A 16,582-nucleotide genomic window follows, 5' to 3' on the forward strand; every position below is an offset into this window, starting at 1 on the left:
GTGACGAGGGACAGAGAGACAGTGTGAAATGAACAAAAGGTCGACTGTGGAGAGAAACAAAGGCCCGGCCCGATATACTGACGACCACACGGAGAGCTACACTGCAGCTTCTGACGCCGCTCAAAACAAACCGCTTTGGTCGGAATTAGTGAAAGCAAAACGATTAACGTGAGATTTCTGGGAAATTATTACAGTGTTAAAGCTGCTAAGCTGCTTCTTCTCCTCCTACAAAGATCTGGTGCATGAAACTGGCATCAAACCGCTGGAAACTACCAGCTGATAAAAACCACCTGACCACTGATGAAAAACAACCTGTTGTCAGTGGGTTGGAGAATCTCTAAAACTTTTAAAAGGTTATTTTTATGGTTAAAAAAATGTCCAATAACATTCAGCTTACAGACAACACCAGGATTTCAAAATAAAATGCTAATGCTATAAATTCAGTGGTATTAAATTGAAACTATAAATTAGGACTTCAGTTGCTCATTAGATTCATTTAATTACGCCTGTAATTTGCTTCCTTGTCAGTGATAGACCTGCAGGTGCTGTGTGACACAACACGTCGAAGCATGGCTCAGCACAAAATGGCAGAAAGCTCCAAAGCGTCGTTCCACAAAAGCCACCTCCTCTGTCTGAATATCCCGATGTCAGCACATATATATCGTTCTTCCATCGTGAAAAAGGGGAAAATAAATGTGTTCTGATAAATTACTCAACTGTGATTTAGAAACTTGACTGATCCGCGACGTGCAAACACGACAGAATCACGAAGATAAGCGTTGAAATAATTTCTGCCCGTCACGATGACTGAATGGTCTCCGGATGACCAGGTGTCTGGGTTCTGAATTGAGCTTTCACACCTCTGTCCGACCTCGTCCCACACTGTGTGACAGGTATCTGAGCAGCTCTGTTTCCCGTCCTGTGTCATACCGAGCAAAATAAAAGACCGGACTTCCTACCTGCTTGCTTGGAGTCATTGGGCTTGATGCAGCGGACGTACGACGGCTCCTTGGACATGAGGATCTCCATGAGTTTCGCCAGACTGGCTTTGAACTGGGTGGCTGCCTGGAGGGGCAGACACAGACAGACACCAGAGAGAAAAGAAAAGGGTGGTTAGGAGAGGACGGAGATGAAGGCGAGAGGACGCCGGTCAGTGACTGAGGAGATGAGCGGAGAAACGAATGCAAACAGAAGCTCGCGGACAGAGACGATGAGCTAAGAAGAGCTACGTAAACAAGAGGAGTGGCTGATGTGACTGTGGTCCAGGACAGACTGAACACTGGGACCAGTGTGGAGGACTGGGAGTCTAACTTGCCAGCCTGTGACAGTACCCTGTTCAAGTGTGTGTGTTTGTGTGTGTGTGTGTGTGTGTGTGTGTGTGTGTGTGTGTGTGTGTGTGAAGGGCATACAAGTGTCAGGGCATTCCTCAGTGAGTGGGAGGCTGCAGAGAATCCCCATCAGACCGCCCACTCAACAGCGAGGAGGGGAAACACACCACTGTTTGTTTAGCTGTGGGAAAGTATGTTGGGACGCATGAAAGTATGATTATAGAAAACAGACGCGCGCACACACACACACACACACACACGCATGCACGCACGCACACACACACACACACACACAGTCAGGTGTCTCACTGTGTCTGGGCGTTTCTTGTCACTCAGCTCCTCCCGGTCAAAACACTGGGTCAGGATCTTGTTCTCCGACATACACATGACCTGCAGACACACAAGACGACATTTCAGACAATAAACCAGCTACACGGCTTTCCATGATGCTGCTTCCAATCGCATCAGTCCTCCTGGTCTGTTCTTCCTGTTCCACGGTTCTCACCTCTTTTAAGTTCCTGAACAGCAGGTCGTTGTTCTTGTCCAGAAATCCTGAGGAAGAGAAGAAGAAATGTTACTTTCCTAATCCTGTTACTGGATATATCACATTACTTTGTGATTGATTCTCTGCAAACAGATAAATTTCTACCTTTAAACACAAAATACTTTCCGTATTATCATCATTACGTATTGACTGAACGTCAGATTTACTGTAGTTAGAATCTGACTGAACTAAACTTCATTATCTACTATGTAGTTGCAATAATAGTCTTGTTAAAAAATATTCATAGTGGAACATAAAAAAACTGATTTGTAACTTCTCTTTTTCTTTGTCTTTCTCTATTTATTTTGGAGACAGAGTTCCCACGACGAGGGGTGTAAACAGGAAGTATAATGTTACCATGGAGTCAGTCAGTCAGCTGTGAGCCACAACTTGAGACCGTTTTCTTAAAGCCTGTGTTTGTTTGTTTGTTTGTTTGTTTACATTTTGTCAAATCAACCATTAAAAGAATAAATTGCTGAATTAGTTTTTAGCAGTTCCTGTTTTGAAATCGTACAAACAACTGCCACTAATTAACTGTGATGATTCTCAGGCAGGTTCTGGAGTTAGGAACAATCTTATTTTCTATGATTTCCAAGCAGATTAATGAATCTTTATCTTATTCAGGAAGTGTAAATCAAACCTGGTGAAATCTATCAAGTATCATGTCTATGTTTTCAGATTTGACTGAGTCATGACACAGAGAAGAAGAAGATCTTGCTGCGATTGGATGTTGAGGGTTTCACAGTGTCTTTAACGAGCTGTCACAAATCAGTGGCCGAACTACAATAAATAACTTGTTTCTAGAATCCGTCCCTTTAACCTCCTTCAGCATCTCTTAGCCATTTGTAAAATCCAGAGGAAACGCTCGATGCAAATTCTGCATCAATGTAAATTAGTGACCGTCTGATAGCGGTGTGATATGACCATCTTATTCTGAAAATGCAAAACTAGATTTGCCTGGTGCAAAAGGTGCAGGTGCAAAAAATTAAAATTTTGATGTGGACAGCACCACACACACACACACACACACACACACACACACACACACACACACACACACACACACACACACACACACACACACACCGTTGACATTGTAGTTGACCTCTCCTGCGTAATGCAGCAGTCTGAATTCGTCACGGCCCATCACCTTCCGGGTCTTTCCATCGGCCAGCTTGTGACTGCGGACACACGGACACACACACACAGAGACGGTAAACACACTGGACGCATATTCATATTCAAGCTGAGGTTTGAAGAACTGCGAGAACAGATGAACAGATGAGGAGGAGGAGGATGAGGAGGAGCATCGGATCAATCCGATAAACTCACGTGACAAAGTGTGGGTGTCCTCCCACCGTGTCCTCCAGCTTCTCCAGGAAGGTGATATCACTGGCGTCTCCGGGCCGAAGACACTCCTCATCCTGAGAGGCAGAGCGGCAACATTTCAAACACTGTGCCCCCAGATCATTTACATACATTTGATACTAAACTATATACGGTATAATAATCTACTGCACTGTGAGACGACACCAGGTTCTGATTGTCAGTGACGGAGAATTCAAGACAGAGATGGAAAGATCGATACCGCGCTAATGTCTGTGAGGTAATATGAACCTGGAGCCAGGAGACGGTTAGCTTAGCATAAAAACAGTGGGCAGAGGGACACAGGAAAACTGGATCTGTCCAAAACTGATCAAATCTGCTTATCAACACTCATTAATTAAGATGTTTTCTTACATTTGTTTAATCGGTGATTGAAAAACACACTGTGGTTTGATGGGGGTTGTATGCTATTTTCTGGCTGGGTCATGTGACTTTTACTTTAACAAGACACTTTATCTTGCCATAAGTTCTTTTGTATTTTATATTTTGGCCAAAATTGACCTTCAAAAATGAATTTAACAGGTGAATTCTTCCTTTCTTTTGAAGTGAAATCTCGTTTTAAACCGTGGAGCCTCTGCAGCTCAGCGTCTCCTCACCAGAATGGAGATGATGCCTTTGAACTTCTCCTCCACCAGGTCACAGATGATCTTGTTGTTGAAGTACTGAACCGGCTCCCACTGAAAACACAAGGCCGATGTTTCAGTCAGATATCATGAGGAAATAAAGCAGATCAGAGGCATCAATCGGCCGCCGACACTCACATCTGCACGGAAATATTTAACGAGCGTAAAGTCGGTCATCTGAAGAATTACAGGAATCCGCGCACTGCTCACCCACTCACATGTGAACACACACACACACACACACACGATGAACACACAGCTCCACAGGCTGAGTGCAGCACTATTAGGTTATGCTAGGAGTAACCGCCACATAATTTCCACAGAGATGACTGAGAGCGCGGCCCACGGTCCTGATGTCAGATGATAATGGGCTCTTTGAGAGGTGAATCCAAGTTTCTCCCACAACCTGTTTGCTCCCTGACCAAGTGCATTTACATCAGACTGAGATACAAAGGGCCGCTGTTCAAAAAGAAGCAAAACAAAGCAATAAAATGCAATAAATATAAATGAAGACAACGGACAAGAGACATCTGGAGCCAGACGTCGTCTCTCAGAGCAGATCCTGTTCTTGACATGTAATCTCCTAAAGAGGAATCATTAAAGACTTTAACTGTGAATAAATAAAAGACCAATAACAGGGTAAAGGGCGTAGATCCTAATGAGGCAGCATCTTCTAAAAATATCTGCACTTACTGCAAATTACTTTGAGCAAAGGCGTCAGTGAAACGTAGGGTGATAAATTGAATTATCAATTTCACTTTGGAAAACACGACTGCAGCCACAATCACATTAGGAGCTCAAACCCCCCCGGCTTAAAGGGAGGGGAGGGGGTGTGATGATGGAAGGTGACAGCAAAGTGGAGTAACGAGGGGACGAGAGAGGAAACGTAAAACGCAAAATTATCCTGCATAAAAAAAAAATTTTAAAAAGTAAAAGGTGAGTGATGTCTGACCGTGATGCCTTCGGCCTCGTACTCCTCCTGCTCGGACTTGAGGGTGAGCTCGATGAAGAGCTGCTGCAGCTTCTCGTTGCAGTAGTTGATGCAGAACTGCTCAAAGCTGCAACAACACAACAACAACAACAACAACAACAAACTTAAAATAAAATAATAACGAGACACAGGATCAGTAACGTGTTGGACTCATGCTGGTTTGTTTCTTCACTTTGTTTTGTTACGGTGTGACTTTTAGAGGCAGGTCCATAATTTTATAAAGGATTTTATAGTTATAGTTGATTCACACCAGATTTAGGACCTGAACTACAAGCAAATCACATTTCAGTCTCACACAAGCACTAATAATAATAATAGTAATAATAATAATAATTATAATGAGATAATAAAAAAGTCAGTAATATAAACAGTAAAATTACCAAAAACTCAAATAAAAACAAATAAATAAACTAGTCTGCTGAGAGGATTTACAACAACAATAAAAACAGTCAAGTTTAGAAGATAAAATATATAAATAAATATCAAGCTAAAACAAACAGAAACAAAGAGAAATAAAGAGAAATAAAGACGGTGGGTTCAGGCTGTAAAGTGTAAACACATCAATCATATTTCAGGCAGAAATGAACTTTATTCCTCTGAGAACTGAATTAAAATCGGACTGATTTGTGGAGTCCACACCTTTTAACTTTTCTTGAAAATCAATAATCAATAACTGTACCTGTTGTGCTGGAAGACCTCAAAGCCATAGATGTCCAACAGGCCGATGACAGAGTAATTCTTATAGGAGTCGTCCTGTCAGAGACACAGAGGAAAACTCATATTTAATTATCTACATGACAGGAATGAAGACATTATGGACATTTTATCTTAAAAAGAATAAAATGTGCATTATGATTAAATTAATCTTCACTTCAGACTTTGCAGACTGATTTTCTTTACGTGTAAATGCAGGACATTTAATTTAGATTTATTTATTTATTTCACAGACATGAAATCCATAGCAACAAGAAGTTATAATTATTATCATCATGATTTAATGTTGAGTTCTGTTCACGTTATGAACTTGTAAATGTCCACAAGGTGGCGCTGTGCTGTAACAGAATAAGCAGGAGAGACATGAACATGCTCTGCACTCACAGGAGTAAGTGAGTTGTGTGAGTGTGTGAGTGTGTGAGTGTGTGTGTGTGTGTGTGTACCTTGTATGCCAGTGAGGCATTGATCTTGTTCACCAGCCAGGTGAAGGTGCGTCCGTACACGGCCTTGGACAAAGCATCTCGAGCTGACGACGCCTGCTCCAGGTTCAGAGGGCTCATCAGCTGAGGGAGACACACACACACACACACACGCACACACACACACACACACACACACACACAGACAGAGTTCAGCAGGGGCAGTTATACGAGTGTGACACACACACAGAGAGAGTAGAGCTTTGTCTTCACATGCTTATCACACACCGGCTCTACAATGACCGTGTGTATCCAAACCTACCTCCTCTCCCTTGGCGATTATCTTCTTGTGTGTGAGCGCCTCCGTCAGCACTGCTCCATTCACCCCTAACAACTGCAGAAACACAACAACATTAGCAAACAAACAGCGGCAACGCAACGACGTCAAGCCACTCGGCAACCGTGACATCCTGGGTACGAGATCAGCTGATCATGTCTGACATCAAGTGTAACTGAGAGACTGAAACTGTTTTGTAAACATAAGCATGTACATGTTGATACTGTATGTTTATGTGTGTAGTATGCACCTCAGTGTCATTCTGTCTATCACACATGCCTGCATCTCATATAGTGCTAGACACCCTTTTACTATTATATCTTTATTTATTTTTTTCTCTCTTATGAGATAAAAACTAGTCAAAGTAGTTTTTAATGCTCCTGATTCAGAGATGCTTGATCAATAAGTTCACCTGTCCTGTTAGAGGAGTGTTTATGAAGCTGCTCGGTGCAGCGTCTTACCCTGGCCAGGTACTTTATCTGCGTGTCGGAGGTGATGCAGGCGTTTCCCTCCTCCCCGCCGTACTGCACGTTCCCCAGGTGGAGCACGCTGGCGATTATGTTCAACAGCTCCTGCGAGTAGAAAACACGGAGAGAGGGAGGGAGGTGAGAAAGACGGAGGAAGAAGGAAAGAGCAAAGGGTTAAGAGATGAGACTCTGCAGCACGATAAGAAGTTACTGTCGAGGCTTCATGGGCAGAAGATAAGGATGGCTTTGATTACACTTAGCTTGGACACACACACACACACACACACACACCTGCTCTTCACTGTGTAAGCAGTGTGAGATCTAAAAAGCTCTGGAAGCGAGCCCAGACTCATGAACATGTAGGACGACTCCCACGCTGAGCACAAATAATAACAGCCACACACACACACACACACACACACACACACACACACACACACACACACACACACACACACACACACACACACACACACACACACACACACACACACACACACACAGTCTAACTTACACTTTCAAACACAAGCATCCACACTGCAGGACAGAAACAGAAACAGCCGCTCCCCCCTCAGGCAGGAACTTTGATAAACACAGTGGGGGTTGAAATGTTTTATTAAAAGATGATCTGTGATAAACTCAAACTTTTGTGTTTCAGGGAAACGGTAAGAATGAACGAAGGAGGTGAAAATTGAGCTTCGAAAAGCTTCCACCTGCTCCGTCCACGTCACAGAAACACGCTGCCGCTCGTGTTTACGCCTCCCTCTCCACTTGAGGTGAGAAAACAAACACGTCAGGTGTAATTCACGCGACTCGGACTCGGCTCTCACCTCCACGTCGTCCTCGTTGAAGCCGATCACGCTCAGCGCTTTCCTCACCACCTTCCAGTCACTGCGGTCGTTGATGGAGCTCACTTTGGGACAGTTACCCTGTGAAACACACACACACACAAAAACACACACATTAACCACTGGTAAACAGCCTAAAGCACGTTGAACATGCTCTTTATTTATTTACCAGCAAGTTTAATTTAGTTTTTCTTCTCTTGCAAAGTCGTGAGCAAAATCAATAAAGTAGCTGACGTGTAAATTGGTGCTTACGTGCAAAGTAAACAGCCATTTGTATGTAACGTAAACACCTATTTTCTCACACACACACAAGGTGTTTTTGCTCAGTAGCTGTGTGTGTGTGTGTGTGTGTGTGTGTGTGTGTGTGTGTGTGTGCGCACTGAAGGGAGGGTTCAGCTCTAGCCTTAAGGCAGATTTGCCCCCTGAGGACAGATCCTCTCTCTGCACTGAGATCCTATTAAACAGAACTCCCACTGGGACACACACAGTACAGACCAGACAGGAGAGAGAGAGCGACAGAGAGAGAGAGGAGAGAGAGAGAGAGAGAGAGAGAGAGAGAGAGAGAGGTGTATGATTCATATTCATCCACAGGTTTTTCTTTATTGCTGCAGAAACGTCACTGAGACTCGACGATGAACTGGCATCGTTGCAGGATTTCCCGTGAACAAACACATATATTCAAATGCACGTCTAAAATAAAACCACACCCAAACATTTACCACACACTGACACCAGTTCCTCCTCATTCAAATAAGATTAGTTCTGTCGAGTAAATCCAAAACTTAAACCAGCAACTTCTTCTTTTTCTAGCGTCTTTATTTGACTCCAGAGGAGAGGTGATATAAAGAACAAGCTAGAGAAAGTCAAAACAGATCTGTCGTGATTTTTAACTCAGGATGCAGCAAAAATGTATTTGCCTTTTTTTTATTTTGTTAATTCTATATTTGTAGGAGTGTATTGTGCTAGTGTTTTTAGTTTCATGTTACCTGCCGTGGGACTGCGGATGTAAATCTGCATTTTTCCTACAATCTGGCGTGTTTACACTGTGTATTTTGTACTGGCGTTTGTTAACATATTGTCCCTATCAAATAAACAAATAAATAAAGAAACTGAGCCAGGGACATCATAAATAATCCACATAAAACATATTTGCCTAGTGAAACACCAGAATTATCTAAGACTGTCAAGTGCCATCTGATTGTTGCTGTTTGTTTTGTCCGACCAACTGTCAAAAATCCTCAAAATATTCAGTTTAATAAAGCAGCAAATCGTCACTGTGGAGAAACTAGATCTGTCAAATGTCTGGAAACCGATTATCAAAATAGTTGCTGATAAATTCTCTGTTGATCAACTAATAAATTAATCGTCTTCTCACTGCAGCTCCACTTCAGATAGTCCGATAAATACTGATAAATACTGATAAATACTTGCATCTCTTCGTAGACGCAGAAGTCAAAGTTCTGGATACTCACTTTGACCAGGTACTGGTACTGCTGGGGGTTCCTCTCCAGGCCCAGGCGTCTCAGCAGGTCTTCCTCCCCTCCCTCGATCAGCTGGTAGAAGATGTGGAAGTTCCTCTCGCCGTGGTTCTGGTGGACCACGCGGGACTTCTCCAGCAGGTAGTTGATAATGTGGCCTCCCACCGGGGCGCCCTGCCGACGGGACAGAGGCCAGAGGGGGAGAGGGGAGAAAGAGGAGGGAGAGGAGGAGTGGGTAAGGCTGGGGTACTGAGGAGGTGTTGCAGGGTTGATATAACATGCAGGTACGACGTGGATTTTGTAGAACATAATAGGTTATAAGATACAGGAAGGAGGAGTGATGTGGTTGATTAAAACAACTTGGATTCAATGTATTTGATTAAAAAAAACACAGATTTTCTTTTAGTTTAGTCTTTAACATGTTGAGGAAACAATATTTTTGGTTCTTGCAACAATCTGCCTCCCATCTCACGGAACATTTGTTGGACCGTGTTCACTCGTGCTAAAAGTAGCTGCCGGCGTAAATCACAGCGTCCCGCTCACCTTGAAGTCAAACTGAACGTCCATGTACTTGCCAAAGCGGCTTGAGTTGTCGTTACGCAACGTCTTGGCATTGCCGAAGGCCTGGAGAGAGGATAGAGAGGGATAAGGAGAAGAGAGAGAGAGGGAGAGAGAGAGAGGGGGGAGGGGGAGAGAGAGGGGGGGGAGAGAGAGAGAGAGGGAGGGAGAGAGAGAGAGAGAGAGAGAGAGAGAGAGAGAGAGGGAGGGAGAGGGGGGGGAGAAATGATGATTGACAGATTATGGGGTGGAGAGATAACGAGGGAGCGGATGAGTGTGACGAAGACAGGTGTCAGAATCCCTGCGGTGTTGGTCTAGGACAGTAGCACAAAGTACAGGAAGTAGGGCGCTCACACACACACACACACACACACACACACACACAAACACAAACACACACACGTAAACACATCTGGAAAACATCTGGCCGAGACATGCCAGACATCAAAACAAGCACTTCAGTAAACTCCGTTCTCCAAACCAGAGACTGTCAAACAAACACAAACAATCACGGCTCTGAGACGTGTTCACGATGCCGCGTTCAACCAGCGTGGATTAATGAAGCACATGTTTACAGACGACAACTACTTGAGCTGAACGGCGCTGAAAACAAACAGATTGAGATTGTTTTGACAGATATTACGATTGTGATATGAGTCAGGATTTTAGTATGTATAGAAAGTGATTTGTTTTTTGCAGCTCCTGCAATTTTGGATGTTGCAATTGGCCGTATTGTGATTTGGATTATATTTCCACTGTAATAGATGCAGATATTTAACAGATAAATCAGTATTGATGATGAAAAACAGCTGATTTCTCTGGTCTTCTTCTTGTGTGCGTCACTGTCCATTAATCCCGACTCTACGCCTCGTCATCGAGCGGATGCTGTTTACGCTCAAAGATGCGACGGCACTTATGGACATTAGGAAGAAACCGTCTGCTCTAATGGAAAGATAATTAAACATTATTCATGACAGTGCGACATCCTTATAACAGCATCCCTGATAATAGATTTCTCTCCGTCTCATCAGCGCTTCATTTCAAACAGCGCTGACAGTTTGATGTCTCATTGCTACAAGAAGCGAATCAGCCACGTTATTTATCAAGAGGCGTCTCAGCATCATGATAAAGTCTGGATGGAGAATCTCTCTCTCTCTCTCTCACCTCCAGCACGGGGTTGGACTGCAGCAGCCGGTCTTTGACGGTCTGCACCTGCTCGCTGGCCGGACAGGTGACGGCGTAGTACTGCAGGATCTTCTTGGACGCCTCCGTCTTCCCGGCTCCACTCTCCCCGGAGATCAGGATGCACTGGTCCTTCCTCTCCGTCCTCATGGAGCGGTACGAGTTGTCTGCCACGGCGTAGCTGGAGGAGGAGGAGGAGGAGGAGGAGCGAAGGGGGCGAGAGAGGTGATGAAGGCAGGTGGTCAGAGTTACAGACGCGACAAACAGGAAGATATTTAATGTAAGAACATTTTACTCTGGAACAGTTACAGCAACGATTATTAAAGTCAACCGTCCCTGTTAATACACCAGTAAATAAATAAATCAATAAACTAAAATGGATTTGGACGTTTGGTGATGTAATGCAAGATGTGATTCTGAGTTTGAATATGATTTGAAGTAATGCTCAATATATAATCGATCAATAATGTGCTCGTCTCAAAACTTATCGCCTTGAGGGAAGAACTTAACCTTAACGTCTGTGCACATTAATGATAATCATTTGGTGTTTTGTGGTTTTTCACTTGCCAAGAGTTTTTTATGAGACAGGAAATAATTATTACGACTGTCGCTGTTAAAACTGTTAAATTTTAAGACCTGAAATATCGGCTCATGTATTTTCCACCGGCAGCTTTTAAATGATGGGGAACAGAGACGCCTTCGACATCTCAACCATCAGACGACTGATTCCTCAGAGGAGAGAGATACATTAAATATTTATTATTAAACCTGCAATAACATTCTTCAAACTTACCTGTTGTGTTTAACTCCAACACCAGCGTCCAATGCAATCATATTTATTCTAATTTATTTTGTATTTTATTCTTTGTTCTTGCAATTTTATTTCTAATACTGTGCGTTGTAAGGTGTCCTTGAGTGCCTAGAAATTATCATTCTTATTCTTCTTCTTATTATTATTATTATGACACCTTCAGCAGATATGGACCAACATCAGGTCCAGTACCGACCCTCCTGTCAGCTCCGTTTCTCGTCCCTAACAAATCCTGAGAAAAATATCTGGTTCAGTTAAAGGGAATAAAAAGTTTACATGAAATATTTATTAAAATATAAGAAACTTTTTTATGCTCAACACAATAACTGGAGGCGTGTAAAATGGAAATTACAATTGACACAAATCGATAGTAAAAATATTAGTGAAATTATTGTTTATCAGTCGTGATGATGTTCACGAAAATAGCACTTTAATAAAGTTCTTGAAAGTCGTGTGTCTGGAAAGTGACGGTGTGTGAACATGGAGAGATTCTGGTCCACCAGTATAAATCACTGGGTCCACAGAGGAATGCAGCCTGTTGTAGTTATGCTATCATCTGTCGGCCGTCCGCCGCTATCAGCACCGCTCTGTTGTTTCAGCCTGTTTGGACACATTTCTGACACCAGACTAATTGCTGGAAGATAAAAACAGCTGCATCGTACTGTATGTGTGTGTGTGGAGTCTATGGGTGTGATATTAGGGAGGGCTCGGTGCCGGGGGGAGAGAGGGGTGGGGGGTGGGGGGTCAGGTTCAGGTCAGAGGAATTCCCTCTCAAGGGAGGAAACTCTTGCCTGGTACTATCATTTGCTTACTTTTCTTTCCATCTCTCCCTCCCCTGTTTTCTCTCCGCAGCCCTCCACCTCTCTTTGCCAAAGCACATCTTTCTTTCCAATCGGAGGGAGAGAAAACATTGGCCCTGCACTCAAGTGCTGAAGTGAGGGGGGGGGTAAAAAAAACAAAACTACCAGTGGAGAAAGAGTCAGTGAGAGACTCAGAAATCTTTCGATGACGCCACTTTGAGTCTCTATAATGTGCCTGATTGTTCTGTAGCTGACCTGTGGGTCTGGGGGGATTTAACAGGGAATTCCCTGATCATTCCTGTGGCAACCTTTCCAACAAACACTCTGCCTCATGACCTGACGTCTGGGCGTCTGGCTGAGAGGGACGGTCAGACCATGACAGCATTACATAGCAAGTAGAAAATGGTGCTTTGGCCACTTTTCACATATTCCCACAAAAACATACTGACAGTGACAACATTTAGAAAAATACAGGTGTAACAAATGACTCACAAAGCTTCAACAGACTCCTTATTTTTAGGTGTAGGAACAAACATGTTGTCCACTGTGAATGTTTCTCCAGCGGCAGGAAAAAACCTTGATTTAGTTTTTATTCTGTTTGCTGGACTTCGTATGACGTTAACTGATCATTTTAAAAAGATTTGGGGCCTAAAACCTTTGCACATTACTACAGGTGAACAGACATGATTGTTTTTAATGACTCTATGTGACGATGACGTTTTCTCCCGTTGACCGTCGTCTCTTTCAAGACCTTTCAGTAAGTACTTTGACTCCGAGTGCCGGTTAGACGCCGGAAATGTAAAGTTAACGATCAGCTGAGCTGCGTACCGAGAGGTGAGGTCGGTGTACTTACATGTGCGGTGAGACCTCGTAGAAGTTGACCCCGCGGTATCGCTCCATGTGGTTCTTGGTGTAGATCTCCAGGTCTTTGTACGGGTTCACTGACACCAGCACTGAACCAATGTAAGTCTGACGGGAGGGGAAACATACAGTCACGTTACATGACGTTACTCACAATATCACACACAACTACACACTGTATCACCATTTTACTTGTCTACATCAGCTTCTATCTTTTTTTAGTAGATTTTAAGTGACAGAAGAACAAATAACTGCCCTGTCCTCTATATATAATCCTGTAATACACAGTATATAAAGTACAATCCTCATCAACCACAGTTGTTAAATTAACAAACTTAAACAGACACACACTAGAGTCTGCTTATGTGTTCATTATAGATTAGTATTAATTAATCAAAATGAATCATTTAAAGACGATGAATGCTAGCAGGGCTGAAACTAAGAATTATATTTATTATTCTTTAATTCAACATTTTCTTGATCAATCTGAATTAATTCTACAAAATGCCCAATAATAAATAAAATATAGTGAAAATATGTCTTCAGATGTCTTGTTCTGTCCGAGCAACGGTCAGAAACCCAAAGATATTTACTTCACAGAAAATATTAAATTAATAAATCCAGTAGAGATGAGACTCATATATGTACACATGCCGTTAAGCCCCTCCCCTCCCTTCATGCACTCACATAGATGAGGTTCTCTTTGAAGCGCTTGCGCAGGTTCTCGATGAAGGAGGCCTCGCTGGTGTAGTTCTCCAGCAGGACAAAGTCCTGCACGCCCACCCGGTCTCTGGCTGTCAGGGCCGACTCCATCATAGCCCGCACCCCGTCACTAGCCACCACCTAGAGGAGAGGAGGAGGGGGACAGAGGGGGAGAGGGTGGGGTTAGTGACTGAACGTAACAACATAACCCATGTAGTGTAACGCTTCATCAATCATACTCCTCGAAATTGGAGAAAAGGGGAGAAGGGAGGGAACGAAAGAACCACCAGACGGTCGACATGACGCACATAATCCATCCTCATTAGAAGAGAAGGAGCGAGCGAGCTACAGGAAACCAGCGATCTAAATCAATAATCAGCTCCGCGGCAACAGTGGAAGGAGTGTTGTCTAAGACCCCAACGGTACAAGACACAGGGAGGCAGGTAAAGGTACGCTTCAGGTGAAACTAAATCTTCTTGTAAATGAAAAGTTGAAAAACAAATTCTCAAGTCAATGTACTTCACTTGTTCTGCCATCACTGCCTCACACGGTCTGGTATGACCCGTAGCTTATGGCGGCTAACGTTAGTAAAACTTTAAACAGATATCAACTATTACTGTACGACTGCCTTTGCAGCGCCTCTCTTCTTGTGCTGCCGTCACACTCTTGTGTTTCCATAATCATCACCTCTGGTCGCCCTTTAAATGTCAGCTGAACCGTTTCAATGATCCTTCATTAATATCCGTTTGTTTTTAAATTCTATTTCAAATTTAAAGATAATCTTCAAATGTCTTGTTTTGGCAACAGTGAAAAACCCAAACATATTATTTATTATTGTATAATATAATGCAACACCTCATATCTTACTGTTTTGTACACATTTTTTATATTATTTATCTTATTTTATTAAAAATTATCTGTGTCTTGTGTTTTTTTTAATGTTGCTTGTCTGACTTTTTTTCCTATGCACCAATTGAGGAGTTAATTTCTAATTCTCAACTTCTAATTCGCAAAACTGGGAGGAGAGAATGAGTTGAGTGAATTGTTTTGCATATTAAATTTACAATCATCATATCCTGTTTATTAACTAATCGACAAATCGTTTCAGTTCTGAACGCGAGGCCAGATCATGAGCTGTCAGCAGCTTTAATCCAAGAAACAGCTGCATCCTTGAAACAACATTTTTTTTGTGGCAGAAACATTTTGTTTTGCACAAATAAATCTCAAAAGTTTCAGTAAGTCCTTCCTGTCCCATAAGCTCTCGTCACATCTTTCAGGACTTAAGAGAACATCCCAATTCCCAACTCGCAGCCACAATAGAGCGCATTCACACTGAAGCCAAGAAGCACAGTTTGAAGTCTAAAATCCATTCACAGACCTCACATTCATTCAAACACATGCAACAAAACAAAGCAAAGATTTTCTGTTTGTACATCGTCCAAAGTTTTCTTTAAAGCAGCTCTAGGACTGATCTTACCACCTCTACAAACTGACACGAAGCCGAGCCCAGATGTGGAGAAAAAAAACATACCACTTTAACCAAAGTGCAAAAAGACCCCGCCCGGGTTATTTAAAAATATACGGTATACACTTTGTACAGGAAGTGAAGTAAATGTGCTGCACTCACATGTTTGAGCTCATCGACACGTTTGTCCAGGAAGCCGTTTTCTAAAATCGAGGCTTGAGTTTTGCGCATAAGATTTCGAATGTTTGCCACATCCATGTTTAAGACGCACTGAGCTGGACAGGACTATAACCAACACAACTTTCACTGGATGGTAGAGGCAGGGACCGACCACACACACACACACACACACACACACACACACACACACACACACACACACACACACACACACACACACACACACACACACACACACACACACACACACACACACAGAGTACAGCAGGTGTTGTTGTTGTTGTGTTATGCAGTACAGTAGTCTTCATCCCTCAGGAGACCACAAAGATGAGATGGCGAAAGAAAGAGAGAGGAGAAATCTTGAGGGAGGAGAGGACTTATTAATTAGTGTTGTGTGAGACAAGAGGAACAAATACATGGGAGAGAGATGCGAGAGGAAGGAGGGAGATATTAAAGAGGAGATGATGGATGTCGGGTTATGACTCCTGTTTCCTGCTCCATCGCTCCATTTTTAAACCGAACTGGAAAGTTAACAATCCTCCCCGAAATTCCACACGGCAGCAGCTTCAACAACACGAAACAGAGCCCGTTAAATCACCGCGTCGCCCGTCTCCTCGCTGCAGAACAGACAACAGGCGCGTGCACAACATCTTGATCGGATTTCACACAAGTATGCATGAATATGTTTGATCCTGTGTTTCAAAGGAGAGCTGCAGCATCCCATGGTGCTTCACACGTGGGGGGGTTGGAGGAGCATGGGACGCCGGTGCTGACCGATGTTTTTAGGTCCACGATACGACCGACGCCACAGCAAGTCCCTATGAACTGAAAACATTAGCCTGTTGTGTTGATGCACTTTCCTTTAACTGAGCCACCTCCACTCTACAG

At 43.2% G+C, this 16,582-nt stretch overlaps 1 protein-coding gene across 3 annotated transcripts in view; it reads right to left on the reverse strand.

Moving 5' to 3' along the window:
* LOC130167526 (unconventional myosin-Ic-like) overlaps nucleotides 1–16,582 on the reverse strand; it is a 57,168-nt gene that overhangs the window by 7,402 nt on the left and 33,184 nt on the right. For all 3 annotated transcript variants that reach the window (XM_056373793.1, XM_056373795.1, XM_056373794.1), the window contains exons 2-18: nucleotides 14,035–14,190; nucleotides 13,340–13,455; nucleotides 10,858–11,056; nucleotides 9,679–9,759; nucleotides 9,130–9,309; nucleotides 7,640–7,738; nucleotides 6,804–6,914; nucleotides 6,328–6,399; nucleotides 6,030–6,149; nucleotides 5,552–5,625; nucleotides 4,834–4,939; nucleotides 3,855–3,935; nucleotides 3,205–3,296; nucleotides 2,959–3,053; nucleotides 1,834–1,880; nucleotides 1,638–1,718; nucleotides 960–1,065 (exon numbers count right to left, since the gene is read on the reverse strand). In XM_056373793.1, coding sequence (XP_056229768.1) covers nucleotides 960–1,065; nucleotides 1,638–1,718; nucleotides 1,834–1,880; nucleotides 2,959–3,053; nucleotides 3,205–3,296; nucleotides 3,855–3,935; nucleotides 4,834–4,939; nucleotides 5,552–5,625; nucleotides 6,030–6,149; nucleotides 6,328–6,399; nucleotides 6,804–6,914; nucleotides 7,640–7,738; nucleotides 9,130–9,309; nucleotides 9,679–9,759; nucleotides 10,858–11,056; nucleotides 13,340–13,455; nucleotides 14,035–14,190 — 1,816 coding nt within the window. The remainder of the gene's footprint in view (nucleotides 1–959; nucleotides 1,066–1,637; nucleotides 1,719–1,833; nucleotides 1,881–2,958; nucleotides 3,054–3,204; nucleotides 3,297–3,854; nucleotides 3,936–4,833; nucleotides 4,940–5,551; nucleotides 5,626–6,029; nucleotides 6,150–6,327; nucleotides 6,400–6,803; nucleotides 6,915–7,639; nucleotides 7,739–9,129; nucleotides 9,310–9,678; nucleotides 9,760–10,857; nucleotides 11,057–13,339; nucleotides 13,456–14,034; nucleotides 14,191–16,582) is intronic.

This window comes from Seriola aureovittata, chromosome 4 (assembly GCF_021018895.1).
Source record: "Seriola aureovittata isolate HTS-2021-v1 ecotype China chromosome 4, ASM2101889v1, whole genome shotgun sequence".
NCBI lineage: Eukaryota > Metazoa > Chordata > Actinopteri > Carangiformes > Carangidae > Seriola > Seriola aureovittata.